Below are 20,776 nucleotides of genomic sequence, written 5' to 3' on the forward strand. Positions count from 1 at the left end.
TTGTGGGACATTCATTCAAACTGGCGCGGTCTGACGGAATAGCTCAGCTGGCCCGACGCCCCGCCCTCGCCCGGGACTCGGGGGCCGGGACTGGGGCCCTGGAACCCGCGAGGCGTCCTGACGTCACACAGGCCGACCCCGGCCGCCGCGGTCTGCGCGCCTGCGCCCCACGGCCCGGGTGAGGCGGGGCGGGGCGAACCCCGCGCCGGGTAGGCGCAGCCGAGCCCTACCTCCTAGTCCCGATTCTCTCCTAGGTTGGGGAACAAACCCGCCAGCCCTTCCCACGCCGCGCTTTTGAGCCACTTTATATAGGCACTGCGTGCACGGTACACGTCCGGAACGTGCAGCGCGACTTTACGGTGGGAAGAAGGTTCACGTCGGTACTTCACACAGCTGAGCCCATTTCCTTCCTTCCTGCAGGAGCACGAGGTCTCAAAATTGGTCGCATGTTAGGATCATTAGGAGAGGTTTTGTCTGCTTAGTCCACTCGCAGAGATTCTGATTAATTAGTGTAGCACGAGGCCAGGGCAGTGTGCATCTATTTGAAAGTTCCCTAGATGGTTCTAATGTGCTGCACATTTTGAACACCTGATTTGATCAGATCTGCTCACATATGAATCATCTGAGGAGGTTGGTTTAATGCAAATTCAAATTCAGTAGGTCTGGAATGGGACCTGAGCTGCTGCATTTCTGTCAAGCTCTATCTGATGCTGCTGGGGGAGCCTGGGTGTGCCACACTATGGTAGCAAGACTGCAGGATGACTCCAGGAACTCCAAACTGGTCCCACACCCTCGACGACCCCATTCCTACCCTGATCCTATCCATTCTTCACTCCGCACCCATAGTGATTATTCTAAATAAAGCAAAAATCTTAGAAGAGAAAAATTCGCAGACAGCCATCTGACAGCTACCAAGGATTTTTAAAGATCCATGTGAAAAATTAGTTTTCAAAACGTGATATTTATAAATTGGAAATAAATGAAGAACACTAAAGACATGCTCATTCTATTATGAAATACTTCTCAGGTGCTTAGCCACCTGAGAAGATGTTTATTGTTTTTAATATTAATGTTTAAAAAAATTTTTTTTGTTCTAGTTATTCATGACAGATGCATTTTGATACAACATACATAAAGGGAGTATAACTTCTCATTCTTCTGGTTGTACATGATGTAGAGTTACACGGGTCGTGTAATCATACATGCACATAGGATAATAATGTCCTATTTATTCTACTATTATACCTACCCCATACCCCCCCTTCCCTTCTTTCACTCCCCTCTGTCTAATGCAAAGTACCTTCACCACCACTACTTATTGTGAATTAGCATCCACATATCAGAGAAAACATTCAGCCTTTTCAACTTTGTACCAAAAAAGTGTAGAGAAAGATAACAAAATATAATATCCTTATGAATTGATTTGGTTTAATTGCTCATTTTTACAAATTTAACTGTTTTTCTTTTCCTTTTTTTTTTTTTTTTCCTTCGGTACCAGGGATTGAACTCGGGTACTTGACCACTGAGCCACATTCCCAGCATTATTTTTTATTTTATTTAGAGACAGGTTGTCACTAAGTTGCTTAGCACCTTGCTATTGCTGGAGCTGGCTCTGAACTCAGGATCCTCCTGCCTCAGCTTCCAGAGCCCATGGGATTACAAACAAACAGCACCATGCCTGGCTATTTAACTGTTTTGTATGAGTATCTCATTACCTTGGTAAGAAGGAATAAAAGGCCCTATAAGCCCCATACAAGGACTTTTCTAGATACTTCTATAGACCCTCTAAGACTTGGATGAAGCCTCCTCTCCTTCCCAAGGCCTTCTTTCCTTCTGCGCTCCCCAGTTGTTCTCAGTGCCCCTCCTGTGATCTCATAGCAGACCATGAGTACGCATCACTACTCAACCTCTTTCTTAGTCCTCCTTTTTTCCACAGAATTCTCTGCTGTCCCCTTTTCAGCTAGCCTTCCTCTACCCAACCCAAACATTAGGCACTCCCAGGACTTGGCTGTGGGACCACATTTCTCTTAACGGTGACAGAGAAATCTTACACTGGCTGGTTGAAACATCATTTTTATGCTTCAGATTCCCAACTTTTGGTCTCTAGCGCTGAGCTCTGCCCTCACTTCCAGACTTGAATATCCACAATGCTTAATGGTCATGTCCACTCAGGTGTGACATAAATTTCAAATTGAATACATTCCATTTGAAATTATTTTTGCTGCCATAGCTCATTACCTTTACTCCAGGCTCCACAGGCTTTCTCATAGCAATTCATTGGCACCACTGTTATTCAGGTATTGTTAAGAGAATCTAGGTGTCATCTTGATTCACTCCCTCCTCACTCTCAAAATCACAGTTGTACCTTAACTTATGATCAGGTTATATATCTCAATAAACCCATTATATATTGAAAACATATTAAGTAAAAAATGCATTCAATACACTTAACCTACCAAACACCATGGTTTAGCAACACGGTACACGGTAATTTACCCTCATGATCTTGTGGCTCACTGGGAGCTGTTAGGTCCTGCTGTTGCCAGAGTCCTGAAAAGTATTATACACCTATCACTAGCTTAGGAAAAGATCAAAATTCGAAATTTGAAGTAGGATAGGGTTTCTACTGAATAAGTATCACTTTCACACTATTGTAAAGGTGAAAACTTGTCATTAGAACCATCGTAAGTCAGGAAGTGTCTATAATCCCATTAGCTAGTTGAGTCAATACTATCTCCACAGTACCCACCTAGTGCCCTGAGCAGAAGTCCTCTAAAAGCCAAACTGGCTTCAGTTCCACTATGCTCCCCTCCCAATCCACTTTACATCCAGTGAAAGTGATCTGAAACAAAGTGGAGCAGCCCTTTCTTACTTTACAGACTTCCCAATACAACTAGAATAAAACTCAAACCTACTGGTGGCCTCAGGGCCTCCTGTGATTGGAACTGGTTCTCTAACCTTACTTTGTTCCACTCTCCCCTTAGTTTCTCTGGGACACCCCTTTACACACATACACACTCATTCAGAAATCTTTCTTTGTGTGGGCTGGGGATGTGGCTCAAGCGGTAGCGTGGTCGTCTGGCATGCATGCGGCCCGGGTTTTATCCTCAGCACCACATACAAACAAAGATGTTGTATCTGCCAAAAACTAAAAAAAAATATATTAAAAAAAATTCTCTCTCAAAAATCTTTCTTTGTGCATCTCCTGTTCTATGCACCTGCTTGGTTCTGGGAATGTAGCAGTGGACATAAAAGGTAAACACTGGGGCTAGGGTTGTGGCTCAGTGGTAGCATGCTTGCCTAGCACGCATGGGGCACTGGGTTCGATCCTCAGCACCACATAAATGTAAAATAAAGATATTGTGTCTACCTAAAACTAAAAAATAAATATTAAAAAAAAGGTAAACACGGTCTTTATGGAGCCTGTTTCTTAGTGGGAGGGGCAGATAATAAACAAGTAAATAAATAATTTGTCATCCCAAAATTACTTCCTAGTTTAAGGTATACTTTTCTCCCCTTCTTCACATGGCTATCTTATCACTTGGGTTTCAGTCACTTCTCCAGAAGGGCCTCCTATGTTCACCCTATTTGACATAGCACTTCATCTCTTCTTTAGATACTTAAGAGCACTTATCAAAATCTGTAATTATCTTGTCTGTATTTTTTATTTGTTCTTTATAAATTTTAGTAAAAATTTACAGAATTAGGCTGGGGGTGTACTCTAGAGGTACAACAATTGCCTAGTAAGTGTGAAGCCCTTGTTCCATATCCAACACCAAAAAAAAAAAAAAAATACAGAATGAATATATTGTATTATTTTGTAAATCAAATTTCCTTTGTTTCCCTAGTCTTGAATCTCCTTAATTCCAGGTCAGAGTAGGTATTTTCTCTTTAATATTCACCACTGTGTCTACTATCTAGAAAAACCATTTTTAAAGGTATGGTAGGAAGATCCAGGAGACTCAAGAGCTCATAAATAGTCACCGCCACATAACAATCAACCACAGCCACAATGTTGGTTCTGTGTGATTTTTTTTAATATATTTTTTTAGTTGTCAATGACCTTTGTTTATGCAACGCTGAGAATCTAATCCAGTGTGTCACACATGCTAGACAAGCACTCTATCACTAAGCCACAACAACCCCAGCCTGCCTGTGTGATTGTTTAACTGACATTGTAGCCATCTTCACTTGTGTAAGTACTCTAAGATGTTCACACAATGTTAAAATTGCCAAAGAATTTCTGAGAATGTGTCCTTGTCAGAGTGACACATGACTGTTTTCATAATGATACCAACATGTTATCTGACTTGTTTATTTTCCTTCTCTCATAAGTATACAGTGGAGTTTTCCAGAGTTTACACAAATTGGATATTGCAAAATACTGATGGAAGAAAGCAGATATCAGAATATAGCTATCTTCTATTAAACCAGACATTAAATAAAGAGATTTGAAAAAATATAGACCATCACTGTTGCCACTACTTTTTAGACAGGTATTTTTCATTAAACTGTTATTCATGTTAACAGTTAAGGAAGGCGGGGGCTACTATGAATCGAACCTAGGGGCCCTTTACTACATACAACCCCAGGGTCTAAGTTGCTGTGGCTGGCCGTGAACTCGAGATCCTCTGGTCTCAGTCTCTTGAGTGGTATGGCAGATAAGTGTATATAGTTATGTAACTATACATATGAATATGTTTATAAAATCTCTTTCCATATCTCTCAGGGTATTATAAATAAAAGTTCAAAAACTCAGAATCTCAGTAAATTTTCTTTTCTTTTTTATTTATTTATTTTTTTGAGATGAGGTCTTTCTATATTGCCAGGCTGGTCCCAAACTCGGGGCCACAAGCGGTTCTCCCTCTCAGTCACCCGAGTAGCTGGGACTATATGTGCAAGCCACATGTGTCTGATCTCAAAAATGTTTAAGTGTAAAAGTTCTGGGACCAAAATGTTTGAAACTCTTCGTAAATCCCAGCTATAAAGGAATAGAGAAGGAAATCAAAAGCAACTGAGAGTCACATACCGATGTCTTAAAGACAAATTACCTTGCTGTCCCAATTTCTTTTTCATAAAAACCACTTTAAAACATGATTTCAGGTGATCCATACTCTTTCAAATTAGTAAATGTTCTCTGAGATCAGATTAAAACAGTACAATGAACAATGGATTAAAAATGTGAATTTAAGTAAAGTAATGCATTTAATATACTTAAAATAGTAGTCAAGAAAAATTAAGTTTAAAATATTAGTGTGTGAATATTAATTCAAAATTCACCATTTATTTACTATGAGACATTGAATAATTTCTTTAAATCGATTTCAGATCTAGAAAACAAATAACATTCCCCATATTACTCTACATATCATGAAGCTATGGCAAGATCAAAATTTTAAATGAGATTATTAAAGCAAGTAAATCATAGTATATGCAGTGTGTAAATGTTACCGTGGTAACTCATTGTCATTTTAGATGTCTGTAGAACTTGTTTTGTTCTCTGTTACTTTATTAGGAATTCTTACATATGTAAAAGCTGCCAGCTCATAATGAAACATTTTATGGCCTTCTTTTATGAAGTGAACATTTGTGTTCCCTATCTCAAAATCAAATGTTGAAATCCAGACCCCTATGTGTTGGCATTAGGAAGCAGGCCTTTGAGAGGTGTTTTGGTCATGCTGGCTAGAGTCCTCATGAGTGGGGTTAGCATTTTAAGAGACCATGGGAATTCTCTTGCCTTCTGTCCTTCATGTTTGGGTATGTCAGTGGTTTGCAACCCAAAAAAGGAAACCCTCCCAGAACCCGAAGATGCCAGCACCCTAATCTCAGACTTCCATACTCCAGAATGTGAGAAATAATTTTCTGCTGTGCATAGGCCACCCAGTCTAGGGTTATGCTATGGATTATAGCAGCTCATATCACAACAGCTCCCAACAACTTCACCATTATAGTTAGTCATTTCATTTTTATAGTTGGTTCTCTCCTCCAGACATCAGACATGCAAACAGGCAACATTATAATTAGACATAAACTTTTGCTAACAAGTGTTCAAGTATTTAAATATACATGACAAAGCAGAGATAAGTGGGAAATTCATGGGTGGTGGAATACAAGATGTTTTGCGTTCTTCTAGTTTTTAATATTAATTTTGTAATAAATACATATCAATACATTTTTACAGAGAGAAAAGTTAAAGCTATTTTCACCTTAAATTTTTTTTAAAAACCATTAGAAAATCTAGTTGGCATATCTTTCACAAATTCAGAATAAAAAATTATCACCTGAGGTGCAAGGAAATTTGAAAGTATTTCATAATGCGTCAGAATACTTATTGATAACAATTAGAAAGTTGACATGTCTGGAGGGAAAATAAACCATGCAAAGTGACAAGTCAAGTCAGAAGCAGTGGTATTCCTGTCCTTTTCTATTGTATGCCTAAGCCATAAAATATGCAAAAGATGCATTGACTGACTTGAAGGATATATTAAGATGAGATATCAAAAAGGTGATATTAATATTTTAATTTCAGAAGAAAAAGATGTTTGTTGGAGGGGAAAAAATTAACAAATTTTAACAAAGAAAGATAAAAACCCTTCCCATATTTCTCTCTATCAAAGCTACAATATTTGGTCTTTAGCCTTCTAGACTTCTTTTCTATGTATGTACGCACATGTGGTATGCATGTACACACACACTGCACACTGATACACAACTGTTGAGTTTACTTTTTTAACAAAAGTGATGTCTTGCAAGGCCCTGGATTTGATATTGAGTACTGTTAAAAACAAAAAACACCACCACAACAAAACAGCCTCAACTTTATTACTTATTGGTGCTGGAGACTGAACTCAAGATCTCATGAGCTGAACCAATGTACTACGTGCCCAGATTGGCATCTTAACTTTGCATATGTTTCTTGAATTTTTTCAATTAATATAAAGGACTTTTAATTATTAATTATCTATCAAAAATCAATAAAACCCTTTTAAATTTGGAAGTTATATAAGAATAAAAATTTTTAAAACATCATGCAAAATTTCCAATAAAATTTCCTTCAGCCAACTTAGTTTAATTATAAAGAGCCTCATGATCAAAAATCCTCTATTTACCACTAATACTGGCTTATTTTACATGAAAAATAAAACAAAAAGACTGCAACATATTTTAATTTAATAAACACGACATATGTTTATTGGAAAAGTATTTTAATAAAAACATTGCTTATACACAAAACCAAGTAATATTGATATTCTAGTTCTAAAAAAGGCTTGGGTTATCTAAAACATTAAGATGCAACCTCAATAGTGATCGCTTCACATTTTCCAGTCTCTTGATCTGTGCACGTCACATGTAAAGATCCATCCCTAAACAAACAAAAAATGAATAACATTTTAAAAGCTCATTTTATAAAAACAGAAAGTCCTTAAGAAGTTACTTGAGGACTTGGAGTAAATAAGACTTAATTTAAATTTTTAAAAGAGGATTATTAAGAATAAACACAATTTTAGTGTCTTCAGCTAAATTTAATTAGTAATTTCTTTCCTAGAGCTTTACTATAGCAATAATGAAACATACTTACCCATTCATAGGGCAAAGAATGTCAAGATATAAACCTTAGAAAATTACATTGAAAATTGATAAAAAATTATATCTCCAATTATCACAGATTAAATATTTACACTGACTACACTTAATTCATAAAATATTCATAATGCAAACCAATGTCTTGAGATAAGCTCTTCTCTGTAAAATACAGTAAGTTTTCAAGGTGAAAAATGTGATTAACTGACAAAAATCTTTCTAAGTTTTTAATAAATGATTTGCCTAGAATGACAATGGTTGAAAAAAATCAATAAACTCACAAAAGGGGTCAAGTTTCAAAATGAATTGTCTTAACATTAGAAGGAGTCTAATTTTGTACCTTTTCATAGTAAGAACAGCTAATATATCACGTAATCCATTCTCTTTTTTATCTAAATCCTGGAGTACAACCTGTTTATGCAAAAAATAAGACAAAGATGATTCAAAACTTTGACATATGCACCAATTATTACAAAGGACAAATTTTACTTTTTACTGAAACAAACCTTTTAAAATAGGGCAGTTTCCAATTCTCCTAACATTTAAACAGAATTCAAAGAATAATAGTTAAGCTTTATTACTGGAAGTGTATACTTGGGATGGAGAACATATAAAACACCTAATGTATTTGTCCCTCTTTAGTATCTAGATTAAAATGACTGTTTATAAGAAGTAGTTTATCTCAGAAAATACAGAGTACTATTTTTAAAAATTTTTTTTAGTTGTAGATGGACACAATATCTTTATTTATTTTTTATGCGGTGCTGAGGATTGAACCCAGTGCCCCATGCTTGCAAGGCAAGTGCTCTGCCACTGAGCTACTTGTCAGACTTTGCCAAGATCAAGTATAATGACCAAAGTAAGTCACTACCTTGTTTTACTCATTTGTAAAAAGAAAAGATTAGAACAGATGGAAATACTGAAAGATTATCTTCCAAGATCAGTGTTACTGACCAATACTTCTCCATCTAGCATCTTTAAGTTAGATAGTGACAGCAGCTGTGGAGTCTCCAGTTGGTTTTAAAGGAAAGGTAGGAGTGAGAGAGCGCCCCTAAGGGGGATACTAAAAGTATCATCAGAGATTAGAGACCTAGTGCATAGGAAAGTGCTTCTATCTACACAGCAGAATTATCAAAGGAGCTTTGAAAACTTAACCAGCAGATGCCAAATTGGTAAGTCTGAGGTGCAGCCCAGGTATGCTATACATACTTTTTCCATTATTTATTTAGTACCAGGAAGTGAACCCAGGAGGGCTTACCATTCAGACACATCCCCAACTCTTTTATTTTAAGACAGGGTTTCACTAAGTTGCTGAGGCTAAGGATGGCTTTGAACTTGCCATCTTCCTGCCTCAGCCTCCTGAGTTGCTGGGATTACAAGAGGGGTGCACTTTGTAACCACAGGACATAGGACACCTAACACTTGTTTATGAATGGATTGCCAGGTGCAATGAGCAAGCAAAAAAGTGTTCTTTTCCTCTTCTAGTACCTAATACCAAGGTGAGCCAAGAGCATGAACAGAGAAGCAGTAAAAATACAAACTGCATTTTGTTTTTATTTTTCCAAACTTTCAAATTAAAATCACTATTTCTTCCTTCACCTAAAAATGAATTAAGTAGAAGTAATTCATTCATAAACAAGGGTTAGATATCCTATGTAATTTTTGTATTAATTGAGATATTAAACTGAATCTAATCCAGAAGGAAAAGCTGAACAGTTGCATGTGACTAAGTCACAGTCTAATTTTATGTATTCACCTGGGCAAACTTGGATTCCTCTTTTGCACAGTTCTTCCCCTCAGACTCATAGAGTTCGAGGCATACAGAAGATATATCTCCAGGGGCTTGTAATGTGTGTTGTCTTCGAGCTGGCAAAGGAGTCCCTGATGGAAAGAGTACCGTGAATCTGTTGGCTCCTGACTCATCCACTCCCTGTAAGCAGGAAAATAAGATGCATACCTTTTGATATTTAGATGAGAAAAACTTCTATTATAAATAAAATACATATTCTTTGTTGAAAATGTGGAAACTAGGAAAAGATGAGAAAAATATGAATTAATTCCATCCCACTTTGTTTAAAAAATACATGGAAATATTAGAAGCTTGGGGCTGGGGTTGTGGCTCAGCGGTAGAGCATGTGCCTAGCATGCCCTGAGTTCAATCCTCAGCACCACATAAAAATAAATAAATAAATAAATAACTAAGATAAAGGCATTATGTCCAACTACAATTGAAAAATAAATATTAAAAAAAAGAAATATTAGAAGCTTATGATTATTTCACTTTCCAAAGAAATCAACCTGCTAGATAAATATTAAACTAAAAGAATATAAGAAACTTATTAAAAATAAAACTATAAACCTAAATTTAAAATCTTTACCAGTATAACAAAGTTTTATTGTAAAATCATGGTGTATATGAAAACTTATGTTAATTAATTTGTGTGAATGCACAGAAAAGCTACACATACCTTAACTAAAATATCTTTGGCCGAACACTCTATCATTAGAGAGTCCTCCATTAATACATTTTCTTTCCCAATAAGAATTCCTGCTTCTATAGCTGCACCAATAGGGATGACCTCATCAGGAGGGATAGAATTGAGAAGGTCAACAGCTGGGAAAAGATCTTTAATCAGTTGCTGTAGCCTTGGCATTCGAGAAGCCCCTCCACAAAGGACAATCTAGAAAAAGAAAATAATTTTCAATTCTTTACTTTTACAAGAATGATTGTTTCTCAAAATCAAATGTAATGGGCTGAGCCATCATAACCATACATAATTAAAAAACCATACATTTAACATATTGTCATGCTTAATATATAAATATCTAAATCTAACGTTTCATATATAATTAACATATTCTTTACTCAAAAAATGCATAAAATACAGTTCAGCAGTATATATGTGGTTCATGATTAATACTCTGCACCTAAGGCTTAACAACAAATAGACGCTTGAATAAGATATGTTAATATTTTGTACTGTTCCAACATCTTTTAAAGAAATATATGAATAAATACGACATCATTCTTGTGACAAAATAGTGCCATGCTATCTGACTTCACCATGGAAAAATATTGTCTTAAGGAAAAAAAGAGATGTTTTGTATTTTTACAAAACCATATTTTAAGCTCTTAGTCCTATCTGATTAGATTTCTTATTTCTGAAGAACTTAATGTAAAACTGCTCCTTATAAATCATCTACATTCCCCACTCATTCAGCACTTATGACTCCATGGGATTCGGAATATTGAATGAATGAATGAATGAATACCCAGGCAGGGAAATCATCAATAAACACTTCTTATTTTATAGTCTTAACAGTCTCAAAGTCCAATGTGTGGCAGAGAAGAACAACTAATGAGAACTAGGACTCATTAACGTGTCATGTGAATGAAATAAGAGTTACCACATTAATCTTCAGGTGAGGGATGAGTAACATCAGCTGAAGCATTTAAAAAAAAAAAAAAAAGTATGTTTGCCTTGGCAAGAAACCACAAAAGGTCTATTTTCTAGGCTTAAAAAAAAAAAAAAAGTCCTTTCTAAAATTTTAGGACCCCAGGTAAATACCATGAGAATAAAAAAATATGGCTTTGCAAATTTCTCAAATTCAACATCCAAAAGCTATATTAACAAAACATTAGCTCTATAATTTTTTTTTAAATAACCCAGGAAATTTTGGGGTTTTGGTTTTTTTTTTTGGGGGGGATGAAAAGTATGATACTCTTAATGTTAACAGTAACCAATACGTTTTAATTTAAATAAATTATTTAAGCATTTAGTCTACAATGAGATTTCTGAAAATTTAAATTATAATAGAAAAACATGAATTTCAAATATAGTTAACTATTCTTATCAAAGGCTTTTCAAATACAATTTCTGCAATATTTCATAAAATAAAACAGAGGTTTAAAAAAAAACCCCAGGCATAGTGGCACATCCCTATACTCCCAGCGGCTTAGGAGACTAAGGCAGGAGGATCACAAGTTCAGAGTCAGCCTCAGCAACTTAGCAAGGCTCTAAGCAACTGAGCAAGACCCTGTCTCAAAATAAAAAATAAGGGCTGGAGTTGCAGCTCAATGGTACAGTGCTTGCCTAACACACATGTGAGGCCCTGGGTTTGATACTCAGCACCACATAATAATAAATAAATAAAATAGAGGTGTCATATCCATCTACAACAATAAAAAATAAAATATAAAAAAATAAAAAGGGCTAGGGGTGTGGCTCAGTGGTTAAACACTCCTGGGTTCAATCCCCAGTACCAAAAAAAAAAAAAAAAATTCCAACCACCTGTATTACTCTGCTCAAGCTGCCTTTAACAGCATACCACAGACTGGATGGCTTAAACAATAGACATTTCATAGTACAAGATCAAGGCAAGGTAGGTTTCATTTTGAGTATTTCACTTGGCTTGTTTGTGGCCACCATGACTTCTTTTTTGTTTCCCAAGGGAGAGAGGAAGGAAGAGAAAGAACCAGCTTTCTGGTTGTCCCTTCATATAAGGACATGGAATTTTATTGGAATAGGGCCCTCACCATGACCACATATGACCTTAGCTACTTCTTTAAAGGTACCATCTCCAATAGGAGATGAGCTGAGGACTATGGCTTCAACATATGAGTTTTGGGGTGGGGTGGGCAGGACTTAACTAATTGGAAATTTTAAAACTGGAAGATAAAAAACAAGGAGATAAAAAACATAGTACTGCACACTTATAATTCCATGAACTTGGGAGGCTGAGGCAGTGGGATCACAAGTTTGAGGCCAGCTTCAGCAACTCAGTGAAGTCCTAAGCTACTTAGTGAAACCTATCTCAAAATAAAAAGAGATGGGGATGTAGCTCAGTGGTAAAACAGCCCTGGGTTCAAGCCCTGGTACCTTAAAAAAAAAAAAAGGAAAATAACAATTATCAGAGGTTATTCTGGTTATTCTTAAAGAAAATGCACATGAAAGACATCACTAGCTCAAGTATTTTATAGGTCTCAGGCATGAAAGTGAATTCAGTTTTTGGGTGTAGGAAGAAAAAAAACTGCCAAGGACTACCAACTCAACTGGGTATAAAAGGGTAAAAATATAATTGCCTGATAATGGAGGTCATGTTTTAAATTTCAAGTTAAAAAATGCAAAATGGGTCAAAAAAAGAAAAGTAAAAGTGTGGATGTTTTGGCTTAGAGGTATTGAGTAAAAAAAAAAAAAAATCATATATTATAATATTTTGTCCTTCTGAGTAAGTTCAAGCACTTGAGTCAAAATGGATTAAACCCCCTATTTCTTTGAGGGTCTCATGACTTTTTTTCCAGAGACAGAGAGCAAAAAGAGGGAAGTACAGTCTCTGCATATAGTATCGTAACCTTAGAAGAGGCTGAACACTGATGCACAGATCACAATATATGTGTAGAAGAAAGAAGGGGAGAGAAAACATTAGAAAAGGACCAAGCCCAGGTTGCAGTCTCCTTGAAGCTCAGCCATATGTCTCTGACTGTCCATATGTGTCAGACTTGGGATCAACTGTTGAGTAGATGGATCAAAAAAAGTCACTGATAGCTCCTCATCCAGGGGTGAGGCCATGCACAAGAGCTGAGCAATTCCAGCACTTTCTTAGAATAGAACAATTAAAAAGCAGAGCCCCCTCACCACCACAGGACAACTATTCTTTGAACCATATGTTAAAAGGGGCCATTTTGTTTAGACAATAAGGATAAGATAGAGACTTCTGAAATGGGTTATCTTTTTGCTAACTTAGCATAAATTTTGTGAAAATTAGAAATCATCACAGAAATTTAAATAACAAAATAATTCATCACATAGCTTTAAGACAAATGGAAAGAAAACCATGTATTATGGTGTACAAAAATACATTTGTGAAAACTCTATACCTATTTCATATTAAAACTCTTTTAAAAATAGGAAAAAAGGAAATGTCCTTCCCACCCACCCTCCAGCCCCTACTGGGAATAGAACTCCAAGGTACTTTACCCCTAAGCTACATCCCCACACCCTTTCTTTTTTTTTGAGACAGGTTCTCAATAAGTTGTTGAGACTGGCCATGGACTTTTGATACTCCTCCCTTGGCCTGGCTGGCATTACAGGCATGTATCACCATGCTCACCAGGAAATTCTATCTTCATTAGATAAAGAAAATCTATTTCAAAATAGTTACCAGGAATCATATTTGCTGATAAAAGATTAATAGCATGCCCCTAATAAAAAGAACAAAAGGAGTATGTCCAGTATCAACAAAAGTACTTACATTCTGATCACGGTGATTAAATATAAAACAGAAATAAAGTCAACAAAATGGAGAGAGATTCAGCCTTTCCTGACACCCCTAGCCTACCACATGTTCCTGCTGCCCTTATAATGGCAGCTTCTCAAGAGAGACTCCAATATTCATTATCTCCACAGAATACCTTCTATTCTATAGTAAACTCACATTAGGAAGGAATTTATCTGCACAGCTCTACTACAACTGCTCTTATAGCCAGTCATCCCATATTGCCAAGCCCAATAATCAACCACCAGGTCTCACCTGCCTGCACAGAACAGTTGCTCTTTCCCTCCCTTACTTGCTGATTCTCTTCTTCCCTAGCAGACTAGTCCTAAATCCCCTGTGCTGATCCTCTTCTGTCTATTAACTAATCTCAGGCCTGGGGCTCTGTCTTGGGGTCTCTCCTCTAATGTGGTTCTGCTTGCTCTGCAGGTGATCTCATTCTGCTTGGTGGCTCTAAGTAGCATGTGCTGCAAATGCATACCTCAAGCCCAGACCTCTTTCCCTAAATGCAGACGACAATGTACTCTTCAAGCTATTGCCCAAGTTCTTCTGGTGTTGTGCTCCCTACTTCCTTGCCAGGTTCAGCAATCCCCACTCTCCCTGTTCAGTTATTCTCTTCCACCCACACTACCTCCTGCTGCTCCTTAAACACACCACACATGCTCTCAACCTGCTGTTCCTCTGCCTGGGACACTGGCAGACATTCACATGGCTTGTTCTGGGAATCTGACCTGAAATAATACACTTTGTCACTAGGTAGAGCCTTATCCTGCTTTATCTTTTTTTGTAATACTTATCAAAACTGGAGGCATTATTTTCTCAGCTGTTTATTTATTAACTTTATATCCTAAGTAGAATATCAGTTCTAAAAGGGCAATGACTTTGTTACATTTACTACTGTATCCCAGGTGTCCAGAACCTGTCTAGCATAAAATAAGTATGCTCAATAATTACTTGTGGGTTAATTAGTAAATAAATTTGAATGTATGCCCAGAAAATCCAGAAGGTTCCATTAAAAATCATCAATCCAAAGAGTTCACAAAATGGCAAAATGGAAGATAAAGAAAAATAGAGAATTTAAAAATGAAAATAATAATTAATAATGAAGGTTCACATCTACTCAAAAAGTAAACTGCTTTTTGGTGAGCAATTTGATAACAAATATTAGAAGTCTTAACATCTGAAATTTTATGCTAAATTTTATTTCAAGGAAATTAGAATGATCACAAAGTCGCAAAGACTGCCATTTATAAAATATAAAACTAAAATAACCTACATAGCTAATATAAAGAATTAGTTTTTAAACTATGGTAACATCAATGCAACAAAATCCTATGGAGCTATTAAAATTGCAGTTGTAGAATCTGGGAGCTTTGTCATAAAATGCAGGGATTAACCACATCCATTTTTTTTTTTTTTTTTTTGAGAGTGAGAGAGAGAGAGAGAAAATTTTTTTAATATTTATTTATTTATTTTTTAGTTTTCGGCGGACACAACATCTTTGTTTGTATGTGGTGCTGAGGATCGAACCCCGGCTGCACGCATGCCAGGTGAACACGCTACCGCTTGAGCCACATCCCCAGCCCCTAACCACACCCATTTTTCTATGCACCCTTCCATAAGCCTACTAATCTGACAGTAAGAAGGTATAAAAGTAGAAGGGCAAAGAAAGAAAGAGCTTGAGTTAGAGATTTCAACAAATTTTGGAAGCTGAAAGGGAAGAGGTAATTATTTTAAAGCAGATGAAGTTGAAAATAACCTGAGAGAAGCAGGGTGGTTCAACTCATCATTCAGAGTGGACTGGTGCTCAGAAGTATCCACCAAAACCAAGGGCAGAGCACAGAATCAAACACAGGGCTGGGGTTGTTTTCACATGGAGTGACTGGACCCCTAAGATCTCTCCCTTGACTCAGATAGGTGGCAGCACATTATTCCATAGTTATGGGAACTTAGAAACAAATGTAGAGCAGCTAGCAGGGGAGTCGCAAGGTGCTGAAAACATGGGGAAGAAGGGAAAGTGCATATTCAAGAGAATATTCAACCCTGATGCTCTCTGTCCTCAGGCCAGAAATCAAACCCGTTCTTCTGAAGCAAGAGAACAAAGGATTCCTTCTGGAAAAAATAATCGTTCCTAAGACTACATCTATAAATACTAAAACTAGCCGGCAATGGGCACAAGCATCAAGAACACAACTTCTAGAGGCAGACTGCCTGAATTTCAGTCCTGACATGCTAGCCTTATAGCTGTGAGCTAACTGCTTAGCCTCTGGGGAAACCTTAGTTTCCACATCTGAAAATGCAGATAACTAGTTCCTACATCCTGGTGCTTTTGTGAAGATTAAATGTTTTAGTGCATGTGAAGCCCAATCACTCATTACCCTTTGCTGTAAGAGGATTATCCATCCCTGCCTATTACCTGACTTTGTAGGTAGGGGATACTTCCCTGCCTGCCTGTCAGGCCTAGCCATGATATTGAATATGAACGCACTGTCATACATATCTAAAGAAAAGCTTTAAAAATAGTGTGTGTTCTTAAGTGTTGTCCCTCCTGCCCTTTCCCATGAGAACTGCATGTCCCAGATAGCTGCTCCTATATCCTAGAGCTGAGATTGAGCAGCAAAGGGAACAGAACCATGGCAGCAGACTTCCAGCCACCTGCCACACGCAACCTAAGTAAGAAAAAAAAAAAAAGTTTGCTCTAGAAAACCACAAAAATTGAGGGCTGTTTAGTTATTATAGAAAAGTAAACAAACTAGAGACACAATTTCATGTTTTTAAATTCTCAAAAGCCTGTTTTTAGAAATACCCAGAGAGGGGATCTTTAACAATGTTCTTAGTCCTAGGAAGACAACTGACACTAATTGATCAGTATGCCCCACACTGTACTATAAATGATATTGTTTATTTCTTGTAATAATCCTATATAATAAGTTATACTACTTACTTCTAAAGTATTACTACTCTCTTATAAGAAATAAAGGCCTCAGGAAATAAAGTGATTTGCCTAATCCAGAACTATCAGAACTGGAGGACTCCAGTTCAGGCAGGTGATGTCTAAGGCCACATCTTCTCCACTGCTGTCTTATACTATTATTCTCATGCTTCTCTCCTGTCACCCATCGTTAGCCTTTAAGCAACTAGTACAATGCTTGGGATATTATAAGTGTCAAAACAGTCCCCAAAACTTATTGAACTGATTTGCAGAAACCAGTTAGAAATTTCCATCATATAGAATTCACCAAAAAAGCTAAAAATATAAAAACTTTCAAACTATAGACAAGTTAAAATAGTATTATTGTTTATCATACAGTAAAACAAAGCAGCTGAAGAAATCAGAGTAATAGATCAATAGATTTAAACTGACAAATGAAATTTCTGTATTTCAAATATTCTTTTCCATAACAGAGTCAAAATTAAACAGTAAGGAACATGTCTCAAAAGAAGATTATAATAAATGATAGTTAAAACTCTTGACCCAATGTTTTTAAAAGTATTATGATTTAAATTAAATTAGATTAAGAATATAAAATGAATTTTATACACAAGGAGATACAAAATCAAATAAACATTTAAAAACTAATCTAGCAATTAGCCGGGAGCAGTAGTGTACACCTGTAATCCCAGAGGATCAGGAGGCTGAGGCAGGAGGATTTCAAGTTCAAAGCCAGCCTCAGCAAAAGTGAGGCACTAAGCAACTCAGTGAGACCCTGTCTCTAAATAAAATACAAAATAGAGCTGGGGATGTGGCTCAGTGGCCAAGAGCCCCTAAATTCAATCCCTGGTACCCAAAATAGTAATAATAATAATCTAGTAATTAACAAAATAGATACCTTTTTTATTTCAACAAGCAACTGGAAATTTATCTTTAAATGATAAAGTTTAGTGTCATCAAGGTTACAGAGTTGCATGAATAGTTAATTCAAGTCTCTTAGAAAGTAATTTGAGGTAAAAATAGTCTTGAACTATTTATACTTTTGACCCAGTAATTTTACTGTAAGAATCTACTGGAAGAGATAATATCAAATATGGTACAGGCCTGTGTCCAAAGGCATCAACAGGGGAGGAAAAGTCACAACCTACGTGTCCACAAAACAACAGTAAGACAATTCATGGTGCCTTTCCTTTCTTAGGATATTAACAACCTATTTCAAAATGTGTTTATGAGAATTATACAGTCATATGGAGAAAGAAACTGACTGTATTATTGTACGTACAAAATTTGAACTATTATTAAAAAAAAAACCCAAAAACCATGGCTAGCAAACAAACTTATACACACAAATTCAAAATATTTTGTAATATAATATGGGTTGGATTTTGGTATTTTCTGAATTTTCTTATATGAATAATTGTTACTTTAATAATGAAATTATTAAAAAACATTTTAAGTTTATAAAAAATTATCAATGGATAGAAATAATTTGGGGGAAAAAATAAAACTAAACAACCTGAACGCTTTTGAGAATATCAAAATTCTTTCCTAAGCAAATAAACAGATGTGGTATGGTGTATAATTTAAGGGCAGGCTCAGGAATGAAAAATCTTGGCTCTACTACTTACTAACTGCATCAGCAAGTCACTCAATTTCTGTACCTCAGTGCCTCCACTTATAAAATGGGGATATATAACAGAGCCTTCCTCACAGAGTTGTTGGTAAGTAGTCAACAAGTTAATGTATGTAAAGTACTTAAAAACAGTGCCAGGCACATAGCATACTTTCAAAAAAAGTATACTAGAAAGGAATTATTCCTTTCTGGGAAACTGGAAGGGGAAAAATATATACATATATATAGAAAATTGATATAGATATATATAATCTATCTCCATAATTAGAGATCACGAGTCATTAATCAAAGTTCAACAAAGCTTACTTATTCATTAATAAAAACTCTGAAAGTACAAGCATAAAAATACTTTTCTGTACCAAGAGCTATTTTCTAAATTTCAAATCTGAAACTATTCCAAAAATAAAATATAAATGCATTACCTTGTTGATATCATCTGCTGTAAATCCACTTTGATCTAAGAGTTCTCGTATTGCTTCTATACATTTATTAAAAAGAGGAGAACAAAGAAGCTCAAATCTTGCTCTGTACATGAGCACACATGTGAACACACACATAGAGAAGAAAAACACAAAAAGTAAAGGCTTAGTATAATCAAACTTACTTTTTTGTAAAGAACAATGCCAAAATTTAATGTGATAGTTTTGGAATGATAGGTTTACAATCAGAGTAGGGTATTTATTAAACAGTGCAATGTCATGGGTGTGTGTCAATTTAAGTTATTCATCTAGATGTTTATAAAAATATTTAATATCAAATCCAGGTGGGAAGCTCTCATGCCTATATGGTCTATTTATAAGCTTTCAAAAAAAAAAAAAAAAAAAATCTAAGAATAAATACCCAAATTGGAGCATTCACAACAATAAGCCTATTGACCCTAATCAAACCATCATTAGGAAATTTTTGCTACTTTTATATGTTAAAGCATTAAAATTATTTCTTATTATTTTTCATTATACTCTCAGTTGTACCTCAGTCCTTATGCACTAAGAAGTTTGAATACTAGTGTATAATAAAATTTTTAAAAAGATTCATGTTCATGAAAATATACTCCATAATCTCATACTGAACTTCTTAATTGTAGATGAATGATTTTAAAACTCGTGTTATGTACAGATATTAAACATACTCTAAGAACTTAATTTACTTAATGAAAAGTTATAAATTCCCTCTTCTTAATTAATTGCTGATATTAATAAGCAAACACATACTGAGTACTTTGACAAACTTAATTTCAGGGCATCCTGAAAATAGATAATCTACCCACAAAGAAGTATCTATTCAATTTAATTAACACCGTCTCTGTATTTGGGGGCATGGCTTAAAATGTGTTTTTACCCTAGAACAGTGCTGCCCAACAGAACATTCAGCTAATCACTAACCACATAGCACTACTAAGTACTCGAACTGTAGCTAGTGGTACCAAAGAACTGCATTTTAAATGTTATTCTTTTCCTGATTAAATTAAATAGCCATGGGTGGTTAGTGGCTATTGTATTAGGCAGCACTAAAACTCAATTAGGAAAAAGAGATAGAAAAAGAAGGTAAACAAACATAGTGAGTAGAATCCTAAAAATTATACAATGCAGCAACACTTCAAGGCTTTACTATGTTTGAAAGTCACCTGCCAAATTTTTGGGAGATTTCAATAGGCTAACCAAAGATGGCTATTATTACTATTAATAAACACTCGATATGAAAGACTGGGGCAATGTCCAAAGTACAATGCAATCACTTATAGACAATGTCTTAGATTATGTAAAAGATATGGCTATTAAAAACTGTTTTATGTACACTAAATCTATACTCACTAAGTATCATAAAAGCTATTAAAATGTAAAATACTAGGGCTAGGGGTGTAGTTTAGTGGTAGAGTTCTTGCCTAGCATGTGTGAGGCCCTAGGTTCAATCACCAGTACAGAGTGAAAAATAAAAGATATAAAATACTAATGATGATGGGCAGAGTAAACAAAAACAAGAGAGACATCAATCTTTACTACTGTGTTAACAGTTGAAGAGCTAAATTTTAGACTCAAAGTGCCTGGATTGAATCCCAGGCCCATCACTTCCTAACTGTATCACACCTTGGGCAAGTAATGAAACCTGTTTCTGCTTTCCCATGTGTAAAATGAGAAAGATAACAGTATCTATCTCTTAGGGCTGATATGAGGATTCAACTAGTTAATCCAAATATTTAAAATACAGCTTGCTATACAATGCTTACTATTAAGTAATATTGAAACAGGAGACGCTCCACATAGAGTTGGGATATGGCTCAGTGGTCAAGTGCCCCTGAGTTCAATCCTGAGTACCAAAAAAATAAAAAAATAAACAAAAAAGTTTAAGGTGAGAAAATC

General features: G+C 35.9%; 1 protein-coding gene across 4 annotated transcripts in view; it reads right to left on the reverse strand.

Moving 5' to 3' along the window:
• Positions 1-7,162: 7,162 nt before the first annotated feature.
• Hspa14 (heat shock protein family A (Hsp70) member 14) overlaps positions 7,163-20,776 on the reverse strand; it is a 29,757-nt gene continuing 16,143 nt past the window's right edge. For all 4 annotated transcript variants that reach the window (XM_027928598.2, XM_071599952.1, XM_071599951.1 and 1 more), the window contains 5 exons: positions 18,842-18,944; positions 10,050-10,262; positions 9,338-9,511; positions 7,922-7,992; positions 7,163-7,364 (listed from right to left, as the gene is read on the reverse strand). In XM_027928598.2, coding sequence (XP_027784399.1) covers positions 7,286-7,364; positions 7,922-7,992; positions 9,338-9,511; positions 10,050-10,262; positions 18,842-18,944 — 640 coding nt within the window. In that variant the 3' untranslated portion in view covers positions 7,163-7,285. The remainder of the gene's footprint in view (positions 7,365-7,921; positions 7,993-9,337; positions 9,512-10,049; positions 10,263-18,841; positions 18,945-20,776) is intronic.

The sequence above is a fragment of the Marmota flaviventris genome, chromosome 12, assembly GCF_047511675.1.
Source record: "Marmota flaviventris isolate mMarFla1 chromosome 12, mMarFla1.hap1, whole genome shotgun sequence".
Taxonomy (NCBI): domain Eukaryota; kingdom Metazoa; phylum Chordata; class Mammalia; order Rodentia; family Sciuridae; genus Marmota; species Marmota flaviventris.